The sequence below is a fragment of the Copidosoma floridanum genome, unplaced genomic scaffold (genome assembly GCF_036245765.1).
Source record: "Copidosoma floridanum isolate Cflo_tuat_1 unplaced genomic scaffold, Cflo_Japanese_pri ptg000013l, whole genome shotgun sequence".
NCBI classification, from domain to species: domain Eukaryota; kingdom Metazoa; phylum Arthropoda; class Insecta; order Hymenoptera; family Encyrtidae; genus Copidosoma; species Copidosoma floridanum.
In genome coordinates, this window is record NW_028321890.1 from 2,392,711 (window position 1) to 2,408,376 (window position 15,666).

At 32.6% G+C, this 15,666-nt stretch overlaps 2 protein-coding genes across 3 annotated transcripts in view; one reads left to right on the forward strand and one right to left on the reverse strand.

The window, feature by feature from the left end:
• The window catches only part of Sdc (Syndecan), a 304,458-nt gene that overhangs the window by 22,004 nt on the left and 266,788 nt on the right, over positions 1–15,666 (reverse strand). The gene's annotated exons all lie outside the window — the stretch shown is intronic.
• LOC149374795 (ectonucleoside triphosphate diphosphohydrolase 5-like) lies at positions 7,737–8,319 on the forward strand. The gene is made up of 2 exons (XM_089591595.1): positions 7,737–8,007; positions 8,081–8,319. The coding sequence occupies exons 1-2, from the start codon at positions 7,737–7,739 to the stop codon at positions 8,317–8,319; spliced, it is 510 nt and encodes a 169-aa protein (XP_089447721.1).

The following is a 15,666-nucleotide window of genomic DNA, read 5'->3' on the forward strand; positions in this document are numbered from 1 at the left end:
TTTTATCAATACTTTATAAGATAATTCAAATACATTTTTTTTCATTCAATAATTAAAGAAATTTTTTTAATCATGGATGACAAAATATTATACTTTCTCAATAGTTAAACTGGCAAAAAAAAAAATATATCAACTGTTACGTGAATTTTTCGGTTATTCAAAAAATTAAGGCATAAATTGTGGTTCAAGTTTCTCTATAAGAACTTTTTATATGTAAGGGAAATAGTGTGTGTCTTTCGATTTCACGAGCCTAACCTTTTTCCTGCAGCGTAACTGGGCAGTACGTACAACTACCCAGGAGAAAACGAATTTCGTCTTTAGTATATCCCAACTTAGTTAAGCCTTTGCCCTTGTGATTTATTAAGTGCCAAACGCCAATTGGATAGAAATTGTTTTTGGTAAAAAATTAATGCTTTAAATGGGAATACTCTAGTATTTGTAGTTATTTCTGGTATAAAAGTAAAATTTTATTTCTTATCTCCAAATATAACCTTGAATTCCCGTGTCAAAGCAGAACAAACTAATTTTGGCTGTGAAGTTACACGGGTATGACGTAAATACCAGTAAGTGACATCTTCACTTGCTTTGCTTTATTAATTACCATTCGTATTATTGAATGTTATATTCAATATCTTTTTAATAAAAAAGCTGTGAACCATAAGTTTATCATGATAATAATTATATTTACCTTCGGTGATTCGAAATATTAAAAAACTCAATAACGCGCAATCAACAATGTTATGAGTCCTCAATAGTACTGAAACTTTGAACATTTCTCTCACTATGGGCTCTTAGATCGCTTTTTTTCCCCCTCCAAGGAATTGCACATAGCGAATAACTTACTGTAAATATAAATTTGATATATTTTTCCACGCCATCCTTGAGGCGAATAGCTTAACTTTATAATTATGAATTTAAAACAAATAAATACACGATTTTTATACTGTTTTAATCAGTCGTTAAAAAAAAATTGTCGATAATATAATTCTTCAATTGATGTTTTTTGTTAATTAACTCATTTAACAGCCTAGGCATTAAACGTTTAACAATAATAAATATTTCTTATTTACATTTCAGTAAAACCACCATTCTACATTACACCTTCCATTTCATAAGTCTCATCACTTTTAATTTATGCACATACACTATTTTTAATTTTGCATAGTAATGACTCTACATAGAATTGTTTGTGGGAAAATAAAGGTTTTTTCAATACAAAATAACATTGTCAAAACTTTGTCTTAGTCATTTATTAGTTATTATGACAAATGCTAAAACTAAAATGGCTTTCTGTATGCTATGAAAGGTGGAAATAATTAATTACCTGTATTTAACGTTATTTTTGGTACATAACTTTATGTTCCAGTTTTTATTCAGTTATCAATTCTGCTTTAATATTATACTGAAATAATTTCGTAATTTGTACCGTTGCACAAACCGTCACCGATACTTAATTTCTTATTAACATAACTATTGCTCCAACTTTTGAATGAAGTTCATAGGGTAGATACCTTTACAAATACTGTAACAAACTTAAGAGAAAAAATGGAAAAAGTTTTACGGTCAGCCATATCATCTTTGTAAGTTTCACGATCTATACTATACTAAGTATAGTTAATTGACATATTCTTGTTTAGTTGTTTCAAAATTTTGTTATTTAGAAAATTACTATTGTATATTATAAAAAGTCAATGGGTATGACTTTTTGATGATAAATATTGTTATTAGTTTTCCTATGTCTAAGAATTTCAAATGTTTTAATTTTTTCCTTTCTTAATTTCTAGTAATAATTTAGCAAAATTTATATTCATCGAACGAATATTTATAGATAGTTTAAAAGTATAAGAAAATTGACATAAAAAGGATAATTTTATTGTCCCTGCTATTATTATTCTTCTATTACCGTTTTTATAATAGGCAGTGCGGCATTTAGCCAAAATTTTCTTCTAACTAAATTTATTTTTCTCTAAAGTGAATGTTATATTTTATAATCTTGGAGGACACATTTCAAATTATGGAATCAACTTCGCATAATCTTTTTTTTTCAGATTATATCTCTAAAAATACACTTTATATATTATTTAAGTCCACAGGTGAATGAAAAGTTCTATGACTGGTCATTCCATTTGAAGGCAATATCGATCCGATACCTGCAGTCCAAGCCGTTGGATACAATTTTTGAAACTTGAGAAACAAATAAATTGATGTATTTGTACATCTCGTACAAAATAGCTTTTCCTTGTCTTCCTGATTATCGTTTAGCTGATGATACATTGAATTTATCATAAGTTTACAGAATGCAAATTCTTTATCGTTATCGTTAGTTTTCTTTGGTTATGTTAATTAAACAATAAGCATGATTCATCTCTAGATTCAAAAAATTTAATGTATGTGTAGCAGAGAATTTTTTTTTTTTTTATAAACAAAACCTTTTGTAAAATAAGTTTACATTTTTTTCATATATCATTGCCATGAATGTTTTCCTAAATCAAAAAGCACGCGAAAAATTGTTGTAATTGCATAGAACGCATCTTTTTGCTGGCTTTACTCATCATCTAAGTATTATTCTTAATTAAACCCATAGCGATTGCAGTATCTTTCAGCGCTTCATATTGACTATTGCTTTGTATTTTTGAACCTTCAAATGATGGTTTCTATTTATTAATGATTGTTACTTATTAATAAATTTCATGAAAATGGCTGATCATCTTTAGAAAATATGATATTTAACTTGCTATAGCAGTTTTCTTTTCCTTTTTTTTAAATCTTGACGTTTTTATTGAAAACATAGTTTTTGAAATATGCACTTACGGTCATAGTTTTGTAAAATTATGGATTTTATTTAATTGAAATTAAGCTGTTAACAGTCATAGCCATTTTTTATGGTATTTTTTGTTTTATTTCTTTCAAACATTAATGTTTGGTTATTTTCAAGGTGTAGGGCTAAATTCACTGCTTTAAGTTTTTTTCCACCTTCTAACCTCAAAATACCACCTTCACCACTTGATTTAGGATTCTCAGGCGGAAAAATACTATACGAAACTCGTTCGAAAAAGCTTCTTTACAACCCTGGTTACGGCCCTCGCCTTCGACTCGTACCATAAACCTTCTGGTTCATAAATCGAAGCCTTTGCAAACTCGTACGTAATTAATATTACCAGAAAAATATAGTATGTATATAGTGATAAAGATTCATACAATGACGTATAGTAAAAATCTGATACATATTATTCGAATACAAATTTTGGAATCTATAATTCATAATTATTGTCATAAGAACACTAGAACGGCAGTAAATAAGGTAATCAAGATTCAAAAAGGAAAATTTTTAAAAACTTGAAGTCATTACCGGTACCTGTGAGGTTGGCGCAGAAAGCCCTACTAATATATACCCTAGTAGGACTTTACCTTCTGAGCACTTTGCGTGCTAACCCTTCAGAAGTAATTATAACTTCAGGCGTTATTTAACTTTTTTAGAAATTCTCCTTTCTAAACTCTTATGACCTCATTTACTTTTAATTTGTTATTTTTTATACAATAACCATAAATTATACATTACAAACATAACAAAACAAAACTAATCAGATTTCACTTTTCTATCATGTCAAAAAGTAAGAAAAATTAATTTTCTTACTATTTGTTATTAGGATCCTTTCTTCAAACTTATAATTGTATCAACAATTTTTAAATTTTAGATACCATAAAAAATATTTTAAGATCTTAGCTTCGTAAAGTAATATACTAACTCTTAAAATGATAATTGCATTTAATAGTACAAACAAATCAAACAGTATCTAACACCAGATAATTATAACAACACAGACTAATTATTCATTTCAATTATCATTTTGATTTAAAGAAATGTATATTTAAAACAACTTTTTCCAATAAACGTTTAATATATTCTCGTCTCAAAGTAGTGAATCGAACCGTATGATTTGAAAGTAAGGAAAAATTAATATTAAAAGAAAATTAAATTCAAACATAATGAAGACTGGCTATAACTGTTAACAGCTTGGCTTGAACAGATTGAAATCGATAACTTAACGAAATCAATTTATTTAATTTCTAATTTGAAAAAAAAATCGTAGAAAGTTTATGGGCTATTAGAACTAACTTTATCCACAATTATCAAAAATAATAAAGAAAATGAGTAAATTTGAATGTACAAGCACATTTAAAAAATCTTTTTCTAAAGCTCAATAGTAATTAAAAGAAAGTTTTGAATGGGATGATTGGGCCAGAGGGTTAAAACAGAAGGGGGACAAGGAGGGACTTCATTTACGTAGAATACTTTTTATTAGGTTGAGTAACAGAAGAATATTGAGATTTTTTCCTTATTTCGAGGACTCGCCAACAGCCTATGAATGCATTATATAATCCTTTACATGTGCTTTAAGGTAGGAGGCGAAAGGTCATAAGAAAAAAAATTTTTTTTATTGAAAAACATACATTGTATAAGTAATTATGGTAATGATAATAAAAATGTTATAAATGCCTTTTACATAAGTTACGTTTGGTTGTCTTAAAATATAAGATTCAGTTGGTCTGTCATAAACAATTAAGAACGGTTTATAATACAGTTAAATGAAATATAATTATTTAATTTAATTTAAAAAAAGATCTAGCATAGTACCGAATTATTTTTACAATATACATTATTATTTATCAGTTTTATTTTTTATTTGTTTTATTTGTAATTCACACAAATATTTTAATACATTGATAGGTACGTACACATTACCATTTAGTCTTCCTTTCAAAATAGTTTAATCTGTATTCTGAAACAAGTAAAATAATTATGTATCAAACATTACTATGATTGTTCACAATTATTTCGTCTCTTAAACCTTAAGAACGCAATTTTTGTCTTAAGTTTTGAAGCAACTAAATAAAAAGTACAAATGAATACAAATGGTTAATTCAATAAATGACACTAAATTTCGCCGGCTTTTTAATCACACATTTTGGTTGACTAACAATTTTACATTGTTTACTTGCCAGCCTCAGCTGCTAACATGAAAATTAAATTTTCTACATATTTCCTGCCAAATTTAGAATTATACATAATTTGAGGGTTGAATTGGCAACTAATAATTACTGCATAATTTCTTTTATATTCATCGTAAGTTATAGTCAGTCTTTAGTGCAAATACTAATGCCATCGAAAATATTTTACGTAATGACTGAATGATGGGAAAATCCGAGAACTTTCTACATGAACTTTGCAAAAAATATATATAAAAAAAAAGAATCCAACCCAATTAATAATTTTGCATAATGCAATTTCTCTTAAACCAATAAATTATATACATATTGGGTTGAAAATGAAACAGGCTTACTAATAAAATTCAATTTTCTAACGTCTACTACGATTCTAGATATTCCATTTTTTCTTTTCACTAAAAACGTAGAGCTTGTGAATAACGAGTTAGTTTCTGAAGCAATATCTATTTATCAACTAAATTTTCAAGATCGTTTCGATCAAAAGGCATTAAACGAGAGAGTTTTGTTATTACTGTTGTACCGTCCTCAATGTCTCTATTTTGAAACGTTGTAGTTTTTTCTACCGTTCTAACGAACCTGCATCACAATATATCAGTACAATTGACTGCGTTGATGACGGTGGTTAGCTAAAAATTGTTAGTTCTTGAATATACACATCTCGGGTGACAATACATTCGCGAGCTGGAACATTCTTTATTTAACCCTTCTAGGTGTGTAAGCAGCTATACATTATACATTGTATGCACTTAGTTACGAACTAAGTGAATACAATTATTTGAACGTGCATGTAACAAAGATTATACCGTGTTTTCTGAAAAAATCACTTTTATGTAGACTTTATACAAGTTTTCTTAAATACCGTAAACTACTTTCTTTAATAAATTTATTTTTCCGCCCTCGGGTGGTTTTGGGAGGCTAGTACTTCCTCGGGTGAAAAAGCAGTTTTCCGGAACTCGTTCGAAAAGTCTCCTTTACGAACCTCGTTACGTCCCTCGCCTTCGGCTCGGGCCGCAAACCTCTCGGCTCGCAAACAGAGACTTTTCAAACTTATAGGAAAACTACTATTTCGCAATAGTGTGTCGATTTTCCACACTAATATTAGTGCGAAAAACACCTATTTTCCGCACACTTATTGCGAAAAAACTTGTACGCAACTCGTGCGGGACGATTTCCCGCACGAGTTGTGATTGACTCGCACGAGTGGCCGAAGTTGATGGGAACGAGTGCCAGTTGAGCACACGAGTGCGTAGTACGAGTGTGATCGCACGGCACGAGTTTGCGTCACCGGCCACGAGTGCGAGTCTATCACATGTCTTTTCCGCACTTGTTACGTGAATAACTATTTTTCATACCGATTTACTATTGGAAACATAATTTGAAATAATAATACATCTACCAAAGAATCCTAAGATAAATATATTAAAATGACTTCTAAATTAAAGTTTTTTAATCACATAAAGTTTTTATTGAATCTAGTTTTTCTTCAATGTATATTGCGTATAAATTAGGTTTAAGACAAAAAGTTAAACTCAATTAAAATAACTTACATATTTTAATAAAGAGTTTTAACTCATTTTTTGACCAAGTATATGTCATATATATATACATGTTCAATAACGCAATCAATAAATTTATTTAGGAAAAAAAAAAAAATTAGTGTGCCATAGCAATATCTCAATAGTATTTTGGAAATATGCTAACAAATTACACAGTAAATAATGTGATACATTTTTACATTTAATAAGGTTGAAAAATCAACAAAAAAAAAAAAAAGAGTTTTTGAAGTAGTTAACGTGAGACTACTATTTTGTTTTTATACTTTAAGAAGATTAAAAAGTACCACACAGAAAATTCAACTCATTAAATGAATCAAAAAAACGAAAGAATGTTATCCTATATTTATTAAAGCAGAAGTTAAGAATCATTTGGGAGGCTTAGGGAATCAAATACATGAATTCAACCAAATTAAATAATATACTTACTGTAATAGTTGTACCTAATATTACAGGTGGCTAAAGCGGGATCTTAGTAGGTATCAGAGGGCTTTGCCAAAACAATAAAAATAATTTCTTTTTTTTAAAGGTAATAAAATATACCTTTATTTTTAGTAGAAATGACTGATGGTCATTATATATTATGTACATGGATGAACCGATTAGGATACTACCAACGTAAATACTAGACTGATATCATTTGTGTATCAAAAAACCTGTACATAATATACCTTGACTTCCCGATCAGAAAATTTACGTTAGTTAAATAGACCCAAGGCTGGCTGCCCAGATAGGGCCTACCTGTGTAATTTCCGTGGCATAAGCGAAGCGCTACCTTGAGCCGAGATTTCTATCTTCTACCTAATCAAACCGGACTGGACAAAACTAAGAAAGGCTTGAGAGTATCATAAATCCTAATAACTGTACAAACCTAATCACTCTACAATAAAGAGTTTGACGAATTTTTCCACGTACACAAATTAGCTATACAGGTCAACTGAGTAGCCAAGGTAGAGCTAACCTAATGTCGCATAATCCTGAAGTGTTAAAGTCCTATTTATGCTGAAGTTGGTGCAAGGTAGAGTAAGTCGGCCACTAAGGTAGGCCCTACCTAACACTTTATCTTAAGCTTTCAGCGTTTAGCACATTAAGCCTTCCGCTTCTTCAGTTCAATGCTTCTCATAAATACTCTGTTTGCACAAGCAGTTTGACGTGGTGATTATTGATGCTGGCTCTATGGCTAGTCGAGTGTTAGTCTCCACATTTAACAAGTCCATATTAAACAGCAAGCTTGTGATGGACGACGAACTCTTCGTCGAGAAGAAGCCAGGGCTAAACGCCTATGATGAGGAGACCCACAAAGTGCGCCAATCGCTTAAGGAGCTGCTTGACCATGCCAAAAATCGTGTGCCCAAAGATAGTTGGGTCCATACGCCTTTAATATTGCGTGCGACTGCGGGTTTGCGCTTACTGCCAGGTCACGAGGCTCAAAACATCTTGGCTGAGAGTCGACGTGTCGTGGAAGCTTCAGTCTTCGCAACAGTTAGGCAACAGTTTTGAGTACGCATCAAATACCGTAGCTACACTTGATCACGGTGGCTGCTCAACGCAGCTTAATTTCATCCTAACACCTGCAGAGCTTGAGCACACCAGCACTCATAAAGATCAGCTCAAGCATGTCAATGCCTTTGATTGGAACCTAACTCTGTTTACCCAGAGTTTTCTTGGTCTGGGCCTCATGGCCGTGCGAAAGGTGATTCTGACACATTCGGATAACCAGGCACTTGTGGGCCAGCAAGAACAGCAGCAATCGACTTAAAATTTGTTGAGCTGCGATCCGAGTGCGTCAACCCCATTATAGTGGAAATCCCGTGGGGCTATGGAGGCCAGGACTACCTGATAGTGGTCCATCGAACGGTTCAAACAAGATTATCAAAGCTCAGAGCTTTGCGAGCGTTGATGATGACGTGCCCATCGTAAGGCTTCCTACGCGTCTTAAAATTATCCAGAAAGTTGTCAACGCATCCATCCCTCATGACCATCCTAGTTTTAGGAATCATGAAATATATGCTTTTTCTTATCACTTTGAGGGAGCAGTGGAGGTATAGAATAAATTATATGATTTGGAGAGAAACTTGACTGAGCTTTATGAATTATTGACTGTGATCTTTTACAACAGTTTACAGGTGGGCCTCATGGATCCCTTTGAGGGAGGAGAAGTAACGTTGGAGCCGTTCTACAAAGCTGCTGACAAAGTATGACAAGATCCAAACACGAATCAGCCGTTTATATGTTTGGACTTATCATTTATTTACGTTCTACTTCATGATGGCTTTTGACTCGATGATGCTACTCAGATCACTGTAAGTGAATGACCCGTACGAAATTAGAAGTTTGGCTAAACTTTTCAAAACACAAGTTCAGACAATATTTAGCCAAATGAAGCTAGCCAAGATGGCTGCCAAACTTACGATTATTATAACCTTACGACATAAAATTAGTTCTAGAAGGTACCGCTCATCTGCAAATTACAGTACGTTAACCGTTAACCCTTACATGAGTCCAAGTGCTTGCAGCCTGAATGAACTTTGTCTAAGGAAAATTGTGTATGTTATGTCTTCAGGACTGACACGTTGTCCTGGAGTGCGATGTCGATGAACACGATTTGTACATATTAACATTACCTATAATGATAATTGGAGGAATTCAAAGGGTCGTGGGTTCAAATCCGGTCTACCTTCTACTAAAGGCTTTTATCAAATACACATTTCATTAAGACTGGCACAACTCAGATTTTTCTGGTGTAATTTAAAAATTTACTTAAAAGTAAACAATTTAAGTTGTGCTAGTCTTTGTGCTTTGTATGAAAACATATATATATATATATATATATATATATATATATATAAATTCATCAACTCCCCTTAGAGGCTCAGACATGGCTACTTTGACACCATATAGTATATTTGTCCACACGTTGATTAGATATTGGTGGAGTATGAATCAGTAGGTTCATTGAAGCTCAAATTCCATTTGATAGAAACCTCATTAATTGAACAGAAAAAAACCTCAGTTTTTAATAAAAATTTTTTGTCCAGAGTGGAATTTGAACCCCGGCCATCAAGACCTGTAGGCAGGCAAGCTACCAACAGAGCCATCATATGGCTTAAAATATGTATATTATCCTCGTATGGGTTTAATGTAATACACACTCTATGAAGACTGGCATAACTCAGATTATCCTAGTATAATTTAATTAAACAATTTAAGTTGGGCTGATCTTTGTAATTTGTATCAAATTGTGTATATTATCTTCGTTAATAGCATCGTCTTCTTCGGCAACGTATTAAATAGCCTGTAAGCTCAATGCGCATTATTTTCTACAACGCAATATTTAGACATTGTCTTTGGAGAGGGCGTTTAACTGTAAAATTTCTTCGGTGCAAGATTTTGCATGCTTTACTTCTAAGAATTTATCACTTGAATTCTGTCATCAGCGACACAATCCACCTACACACTGAACATGGTATTTAGGTATATGTGTATACACGGCTTCATTAATAGCAGACTTAAAAAACATATAAAATGTCCTGAAGGTACAAGATACATGATTTCGTTTAGCTTAACTTCAAAATACTATTTTCATGGAATGCATATACACATGTAAAAAAAATTAACCATAGCTATGAGACCTTACGTGAATTAATTTTCAAATTAGTGATATTTTCGTCATATTTTAGCTGTTTCTATGCACCTAGAAAACTTACCTAATAGTCAAAGGTTATTCAAGTAGTCATAAGTTAGGTTGAGCCAAATTCTGACACTTTCACGTGGACATGCACATAAAAAATTTATTGTTTCTATTTGCCCCTATTTTCATAATTAAATTTTCTGTAGCTATCTACTTTTACCTTTTTTAAATCGTTAAAAAAGATTTTCATCTCAAAGAACTCAATGACGTTTTTTACATAACACTGAATCGTTAATGACTGTGGAATTAATTTTATTTTTTAGTTTTTTCCATTTTTTTATTAGACTGTGCGTCATTATTTCACAGTATTTGAAACAATTTCCTGAATTTTTATAGCTAACGAAAAGTTTTTTTGTCATACATACCTGCCGAAAGTGATATCCTTTTTTTCTCTGATATCCATGAAAAATAGTTCAGATTCCTTTCCTCGTCAAAATTACATTTACTGCTTGTAAGAAAGTATTTTACGACTCTCCATGTAATAGCCAAAATACTTTCTAATCGTACACAGTAAATGCAACTTTTTAGACCTCGAAACGAATGCTACAGAAAAAAATATTAAGAAATAGATTTTTTTTTAATTTCAACATTAAAGAAATACCATTACAGATTTTTCTTAGGAGCACGAATGAATTTTCTGCTTTACCCTCCACCAAAGTAATTATAAGGGTAGGAATTTAAAAAATGACTTAATAACTCACATAAAGTATTCGACACAAACGATGCAGTAAATATTATTATACTACTTGTAACGAGACTAATTTACTTTCCTAGCTGCTGAAAAAAATTAACGGTCGCGAGCTATGCTGGCCTTTTGAAGCAGCATTTAATATTTTGGATCTCAATTCGTGATATTTTCAAGTTATTATTGAGATGCCATCTCACATGCAATGACACTATTTTTCAACATTAAATGTCATACAGCAGTATGCACACATAACACATATACTTATTATGTGCTGTAATTCTAACTCTGAAAAGTGTACTTTTGGCAAAAACTTTTTGTGATGTTGTTGTAGTTTTATACTATTTTTAATATTTCTTAATTAATAATAATATTTTCACAATACACAGCCACTTATGTATAATAAATATTTTTTAGTCACAAAGTAAGTATTTATGATTATAATTGTATTTTCTCACCCGTAAATTACCTGAGTGATTTTATGGGTACCCTCTACCACCTCCATGTGGAAAATTTTGGTCCTAACACCGATTAATAACCCTTAACCTCACCTTATATTATCCAAGTAATTAACTTATGATCACTGTCACTGTCTCAACTTCTCCAACAAATATCTTGTACCCTTCTTCTAGCCTAAATCCTAGACTACCACCAACCCCAGCTCGCTCCGTATGAGCTAGAGTGCTTGTGGAACTTAATCCTGGATCATCATGTAGTATAGAATCAGATGTAAAGCATAGGAACAAATTACAGATAGAAATAACTCTGACCTAACCAGTTGTTATAATAAACTTTTCGTACCTGCGGCTGTTAAGTGCTCAATGTACATCCGCTACGCAAACATGATTAGCCGTTTGCGGCCACAGAGGTAGGAGAAATAGTATACGCACCACGCTTGGAAGTTAAGATTTGTCCTAGATTTCCCGTTAACCATGTTTATTCACGTGAAATCTGCGACATTCTTAACCTCGCTCACTAGGTGCGTAATATACTATTAATGTTATCGAAAGATGAAAAATAATTATTTACGTAACAAGTGTAGAAAAGAAGAATTCCTGCAAGAGTGGTCAGAGTTAACGGGAACAAATTCTAATTGAGTTCATGAGTGCGCAGCACGAGTAGGATCGTAAGGCACGAGTTATCGTCACCACCCATTAGTGCAACTCACCAGAGTGCGGGCAATCGTCCCACACGAGTTGCGTACAAAATTTTTCGGAATAAATGTACAGAAAAAAAGTATGGATTTTAAAAACTAGTGGTGAGCACAAATTTTTTCGATATGTGGTGAAAACTTTGCCACACACTGTGCGATAAAAACCTTAGCCGCAGACTATGCAGTAAAAATTTTGAGGTACACATTTGCTGGACACTATGCGGAAAAATCGATTTTCCACACTAAAAATAGTATGAAAGACACCTATTTTCCACACGCTATAGCTAAAAATATAATGTAACAAATTCGTTTGTCACGAACAAATATACGACTGATTTTATCGTAACTGGCTCAGATTATGCACCAAGTTCGCATTCAACTGTAGAAATGAAATTTAATATTTTGAACTTTTAGTTCATCAGAGTTAGAAAAAGCATTTCAATTATTTTTCATTATGAAAAAAAAGATTTAAATATGTCCTTTTCATTCTATTATCATATATTGGACTTTTTTACTTTGTATGCTTGCTGTATTAATAGAATGACATATTTATATTTGATAAATAGAGTAAAATTTAACAACTGTAAAAAGTAAACTGTCTTCGTTCTTTTTTAAAAATAGATAAAATTTTGTCCAATATTTTATAGTAATGGATCTGACATAATTAACAAATGTTTTCATGCAACATTCCATTGTACGAAGCTTTTTTACGCCTATAAACGCTAATACGCCATTTTTTTTTTTATAAATAATGATGGATAAGTTACGGAAGCTAAAAGGTGCCAAAACTATCTCATGCTTCGTATACATAAATTTTGTAAAAAAACTAAAAAGTTTGCATGTTAGCAATCAGGCCAGAGAATGTAAGTTGCACGTGCTTTCAATTAAAGAGCGACCAAATCTAAGCTAATTTTAAAATTTGCCAATAGTGTCATTGTTGCTGCTAGGATTATTAAGAAAAGGATGTATTACACATTTGTAGAGATGTGAGACAATATTATCAGAAAAATACCAAATACCAAAATAAGTTATTTGCAGTTAACAATTTGTCTTACCATCGGGATGATAACTCCAAAACAAGGGGGTTCAGCTGATTTTACTTCTATAGAAAAAAATTTTATTTTTTTATTTTTTTTTTTTTATTCCTGAAATATAACTTGAATCCTCTTATTTTCGAGTTATCATCCAGATGGTAACACGAATTGTTCACAGTAAATGACGCATTACAGTATTCTGCTGTTATTTCTAGATGACAAAATTTTTTCCCTTTTTCCAATTTGTAATTCTATGTGTTTTTTTAAATGGAATTACATATGGCATTACCAAGCTAAAACCCCTTTTGTAATGCCATACGTAAAACCATATGTAATGCCACATGGCTTTCCTGAAGATATTACAGAAGTAATCACACATGGAATTCCGTCTTTCTTTTTAGGTGGGACATGTGAAATGTTATAAATTTTTTATTGATTTCAGACATAACCGATTTCTTGTCCCTTTCACGAAGAAAATTGCAAAGATTACCTTGAAATAACAGTTCCAACCCCTGTTCAAAACACAACTTTTTAAACAAAAAACTCTCGCATACAGAAATATAAAGGTTTTTTCCGGAATTTGTGCATCTACGTTATAAACTTTAGTTATCATAGACTAGCAGCCCCCCGTCTCAGCTTCACCCGAGACTTACTAAATGGAACACCGTAGTGTGTTGACATGTAGTGTTAAACGTTTTCATTTGAAAATTTTACATCGATTCCTGACACTTCTGAAAACAAAAATCTTCTTATTAAAATTATATTTGTTTGCAATCCGTACAGTTTACTTGGTCGAATAAAAAGCTGTAACAGTTGAAAAAAATTTAATTATGCTGAAATGTACCGTGAGTTCCTTATGCCATAATTAGCCCTTATCGTTGGCTAATCGTTGATATGCAGTTTCTCTCGTATAATTTTCGAAAAGGGCTATTTTTCAAAGCTGTTCAAATTTTAAACTCCGAAAAAAATATATTGAACGTAATTGTTTTTTCTCTTATCTCACAACTTTATTACCAAAGTAACAAAGTCCTGGAGCTTAATGTCTACATTTCTTATTGCCTCAAAAATACAAATACATTTTTTACTTATTTGAAAATATGAATTTAGATCTTTAAAAATTTAAGAGATTACTGTGAGGATACAATGAAAAGCCAATCTCTCACGTAAAGAATTCTTTATTTGTCGATTTTAAAGCTGCTGTTCCAATCCCGATAAATTTTTCGCGTCAGTTTCTTGACGCCTAAAATTGTATTCATTAGATACATTTAAAGTTTTCCTTGCAATTCACCCTCTTGCGACTATTGGCATTCTTACGACTTTTGTGACCCCTAAAGGCTGCAGTCTGTCAGCTTTTTTAAGTTCCAACATATTTGTTGGCAACGTAATTCAACGTCTGATTACCCTAAAAAAGACTGGTGAGCTTCTTAAGTAAACTTTTTCTTGACTGAAGTTTACAGCAATAGTGACTGCCTGGATACCTTAGGATGGTCTTCTTTGGGCTGCTTTTGAAGCCCCAAGCTGATCGAAAGAAAAATCACAAAGTCTGAAGCTTTGGAGCTAGTTGTAGTGCTCTTACCCAACGTCTCCTGGTATAACGTCGAAGACGTTGGTGTCTAAAGCACCTTTTTTTGCAGTCTCAGTTGTTTTGATGATCTAAAGTGGAGAGATTGGTTCGTGATGCTTGCCCGTTGGAGACTCCCGTTATCTAAATTTATTTTTTCCTCCATAGCTGTTAGGTTTGCCCAGCGCAGACCTTGAAGAGGATAAATAATAAATTCCTTTATCATCGATTTAATAATTCCTGGCTTTACATAGTCTTTTAGTTGATAAATAACGTTTCCAGAAATGGTAGTAAAAATGTTATTGTTGGGGAGGTAGTTTCAACTTAGGTGGCCCTTAAAAGATCCGATGAGATTGATGATTAAGTACGGAACATAAATACTTATATTGACCCTGAAAAGGGCCAGTGGTGAAATTTCCAGTTATTCTTTATTATTGTTCTTGATGATGGAGAGCCAGCTGCGGGTAGCTTGACTCTCCCCTTTGAAATCTCTGTGTACGGAGACCGTACATGAGGAAGGATTGCTACTGACCAAAGAATATCTCGTCTTCAGGTCGTTTCCTGGATAATCAACCGCTCATCGTTAGTCAGGAAAGTGGGCCTGGAGTATACCCTCTCTGTAGATATGCTGTTAGAATCTCCACTAAGAAGTTGGCCGTTGTGGCTGCCCGTACTCTTCAGGGCTGTCTTTCCTGGATTACATTTGTAATAAAAAATCTTCTGCCGTACCTGGCAGGATTGTGGTACGGCCACATAACTCTGAAGTGTTAGAGCAGGTTATGCTCTGGCTAAATACGTCTCCTGGTATTCCGCTGGAGATGTTATGGGTTAGAATAAATTTTTTACTGGTGGTACTCGTTATTCCTGGAGGTTCAGGGTGAAAGTAGACCTAGGTCACTTGCCCATTCGAGAAGAGCGTCGTTGGTAACCGGAATACCCAGCTGCACGACTATTACCTACATTCTTGATGCAGCTTTATAGC

What these genes read in the sequence shown, in the direction of transcription:
- LOC149374795 (XM_089591595.1), top strand. Translation starts at nt 7,737, where the DNA reads ATGGCTAGTCGAGTGTTAGTCTCCACATTTAACAAGTCCATATTAAAC. An exon ending in TCAAAACATCTTGGCTGAGA is followed by an intron (nt 8,008 to 8,080) that starts GTCGACGTGTCG and finishes CAAATACCGTAG; the next exon opens with CTACACTTGATCACGGTGGC.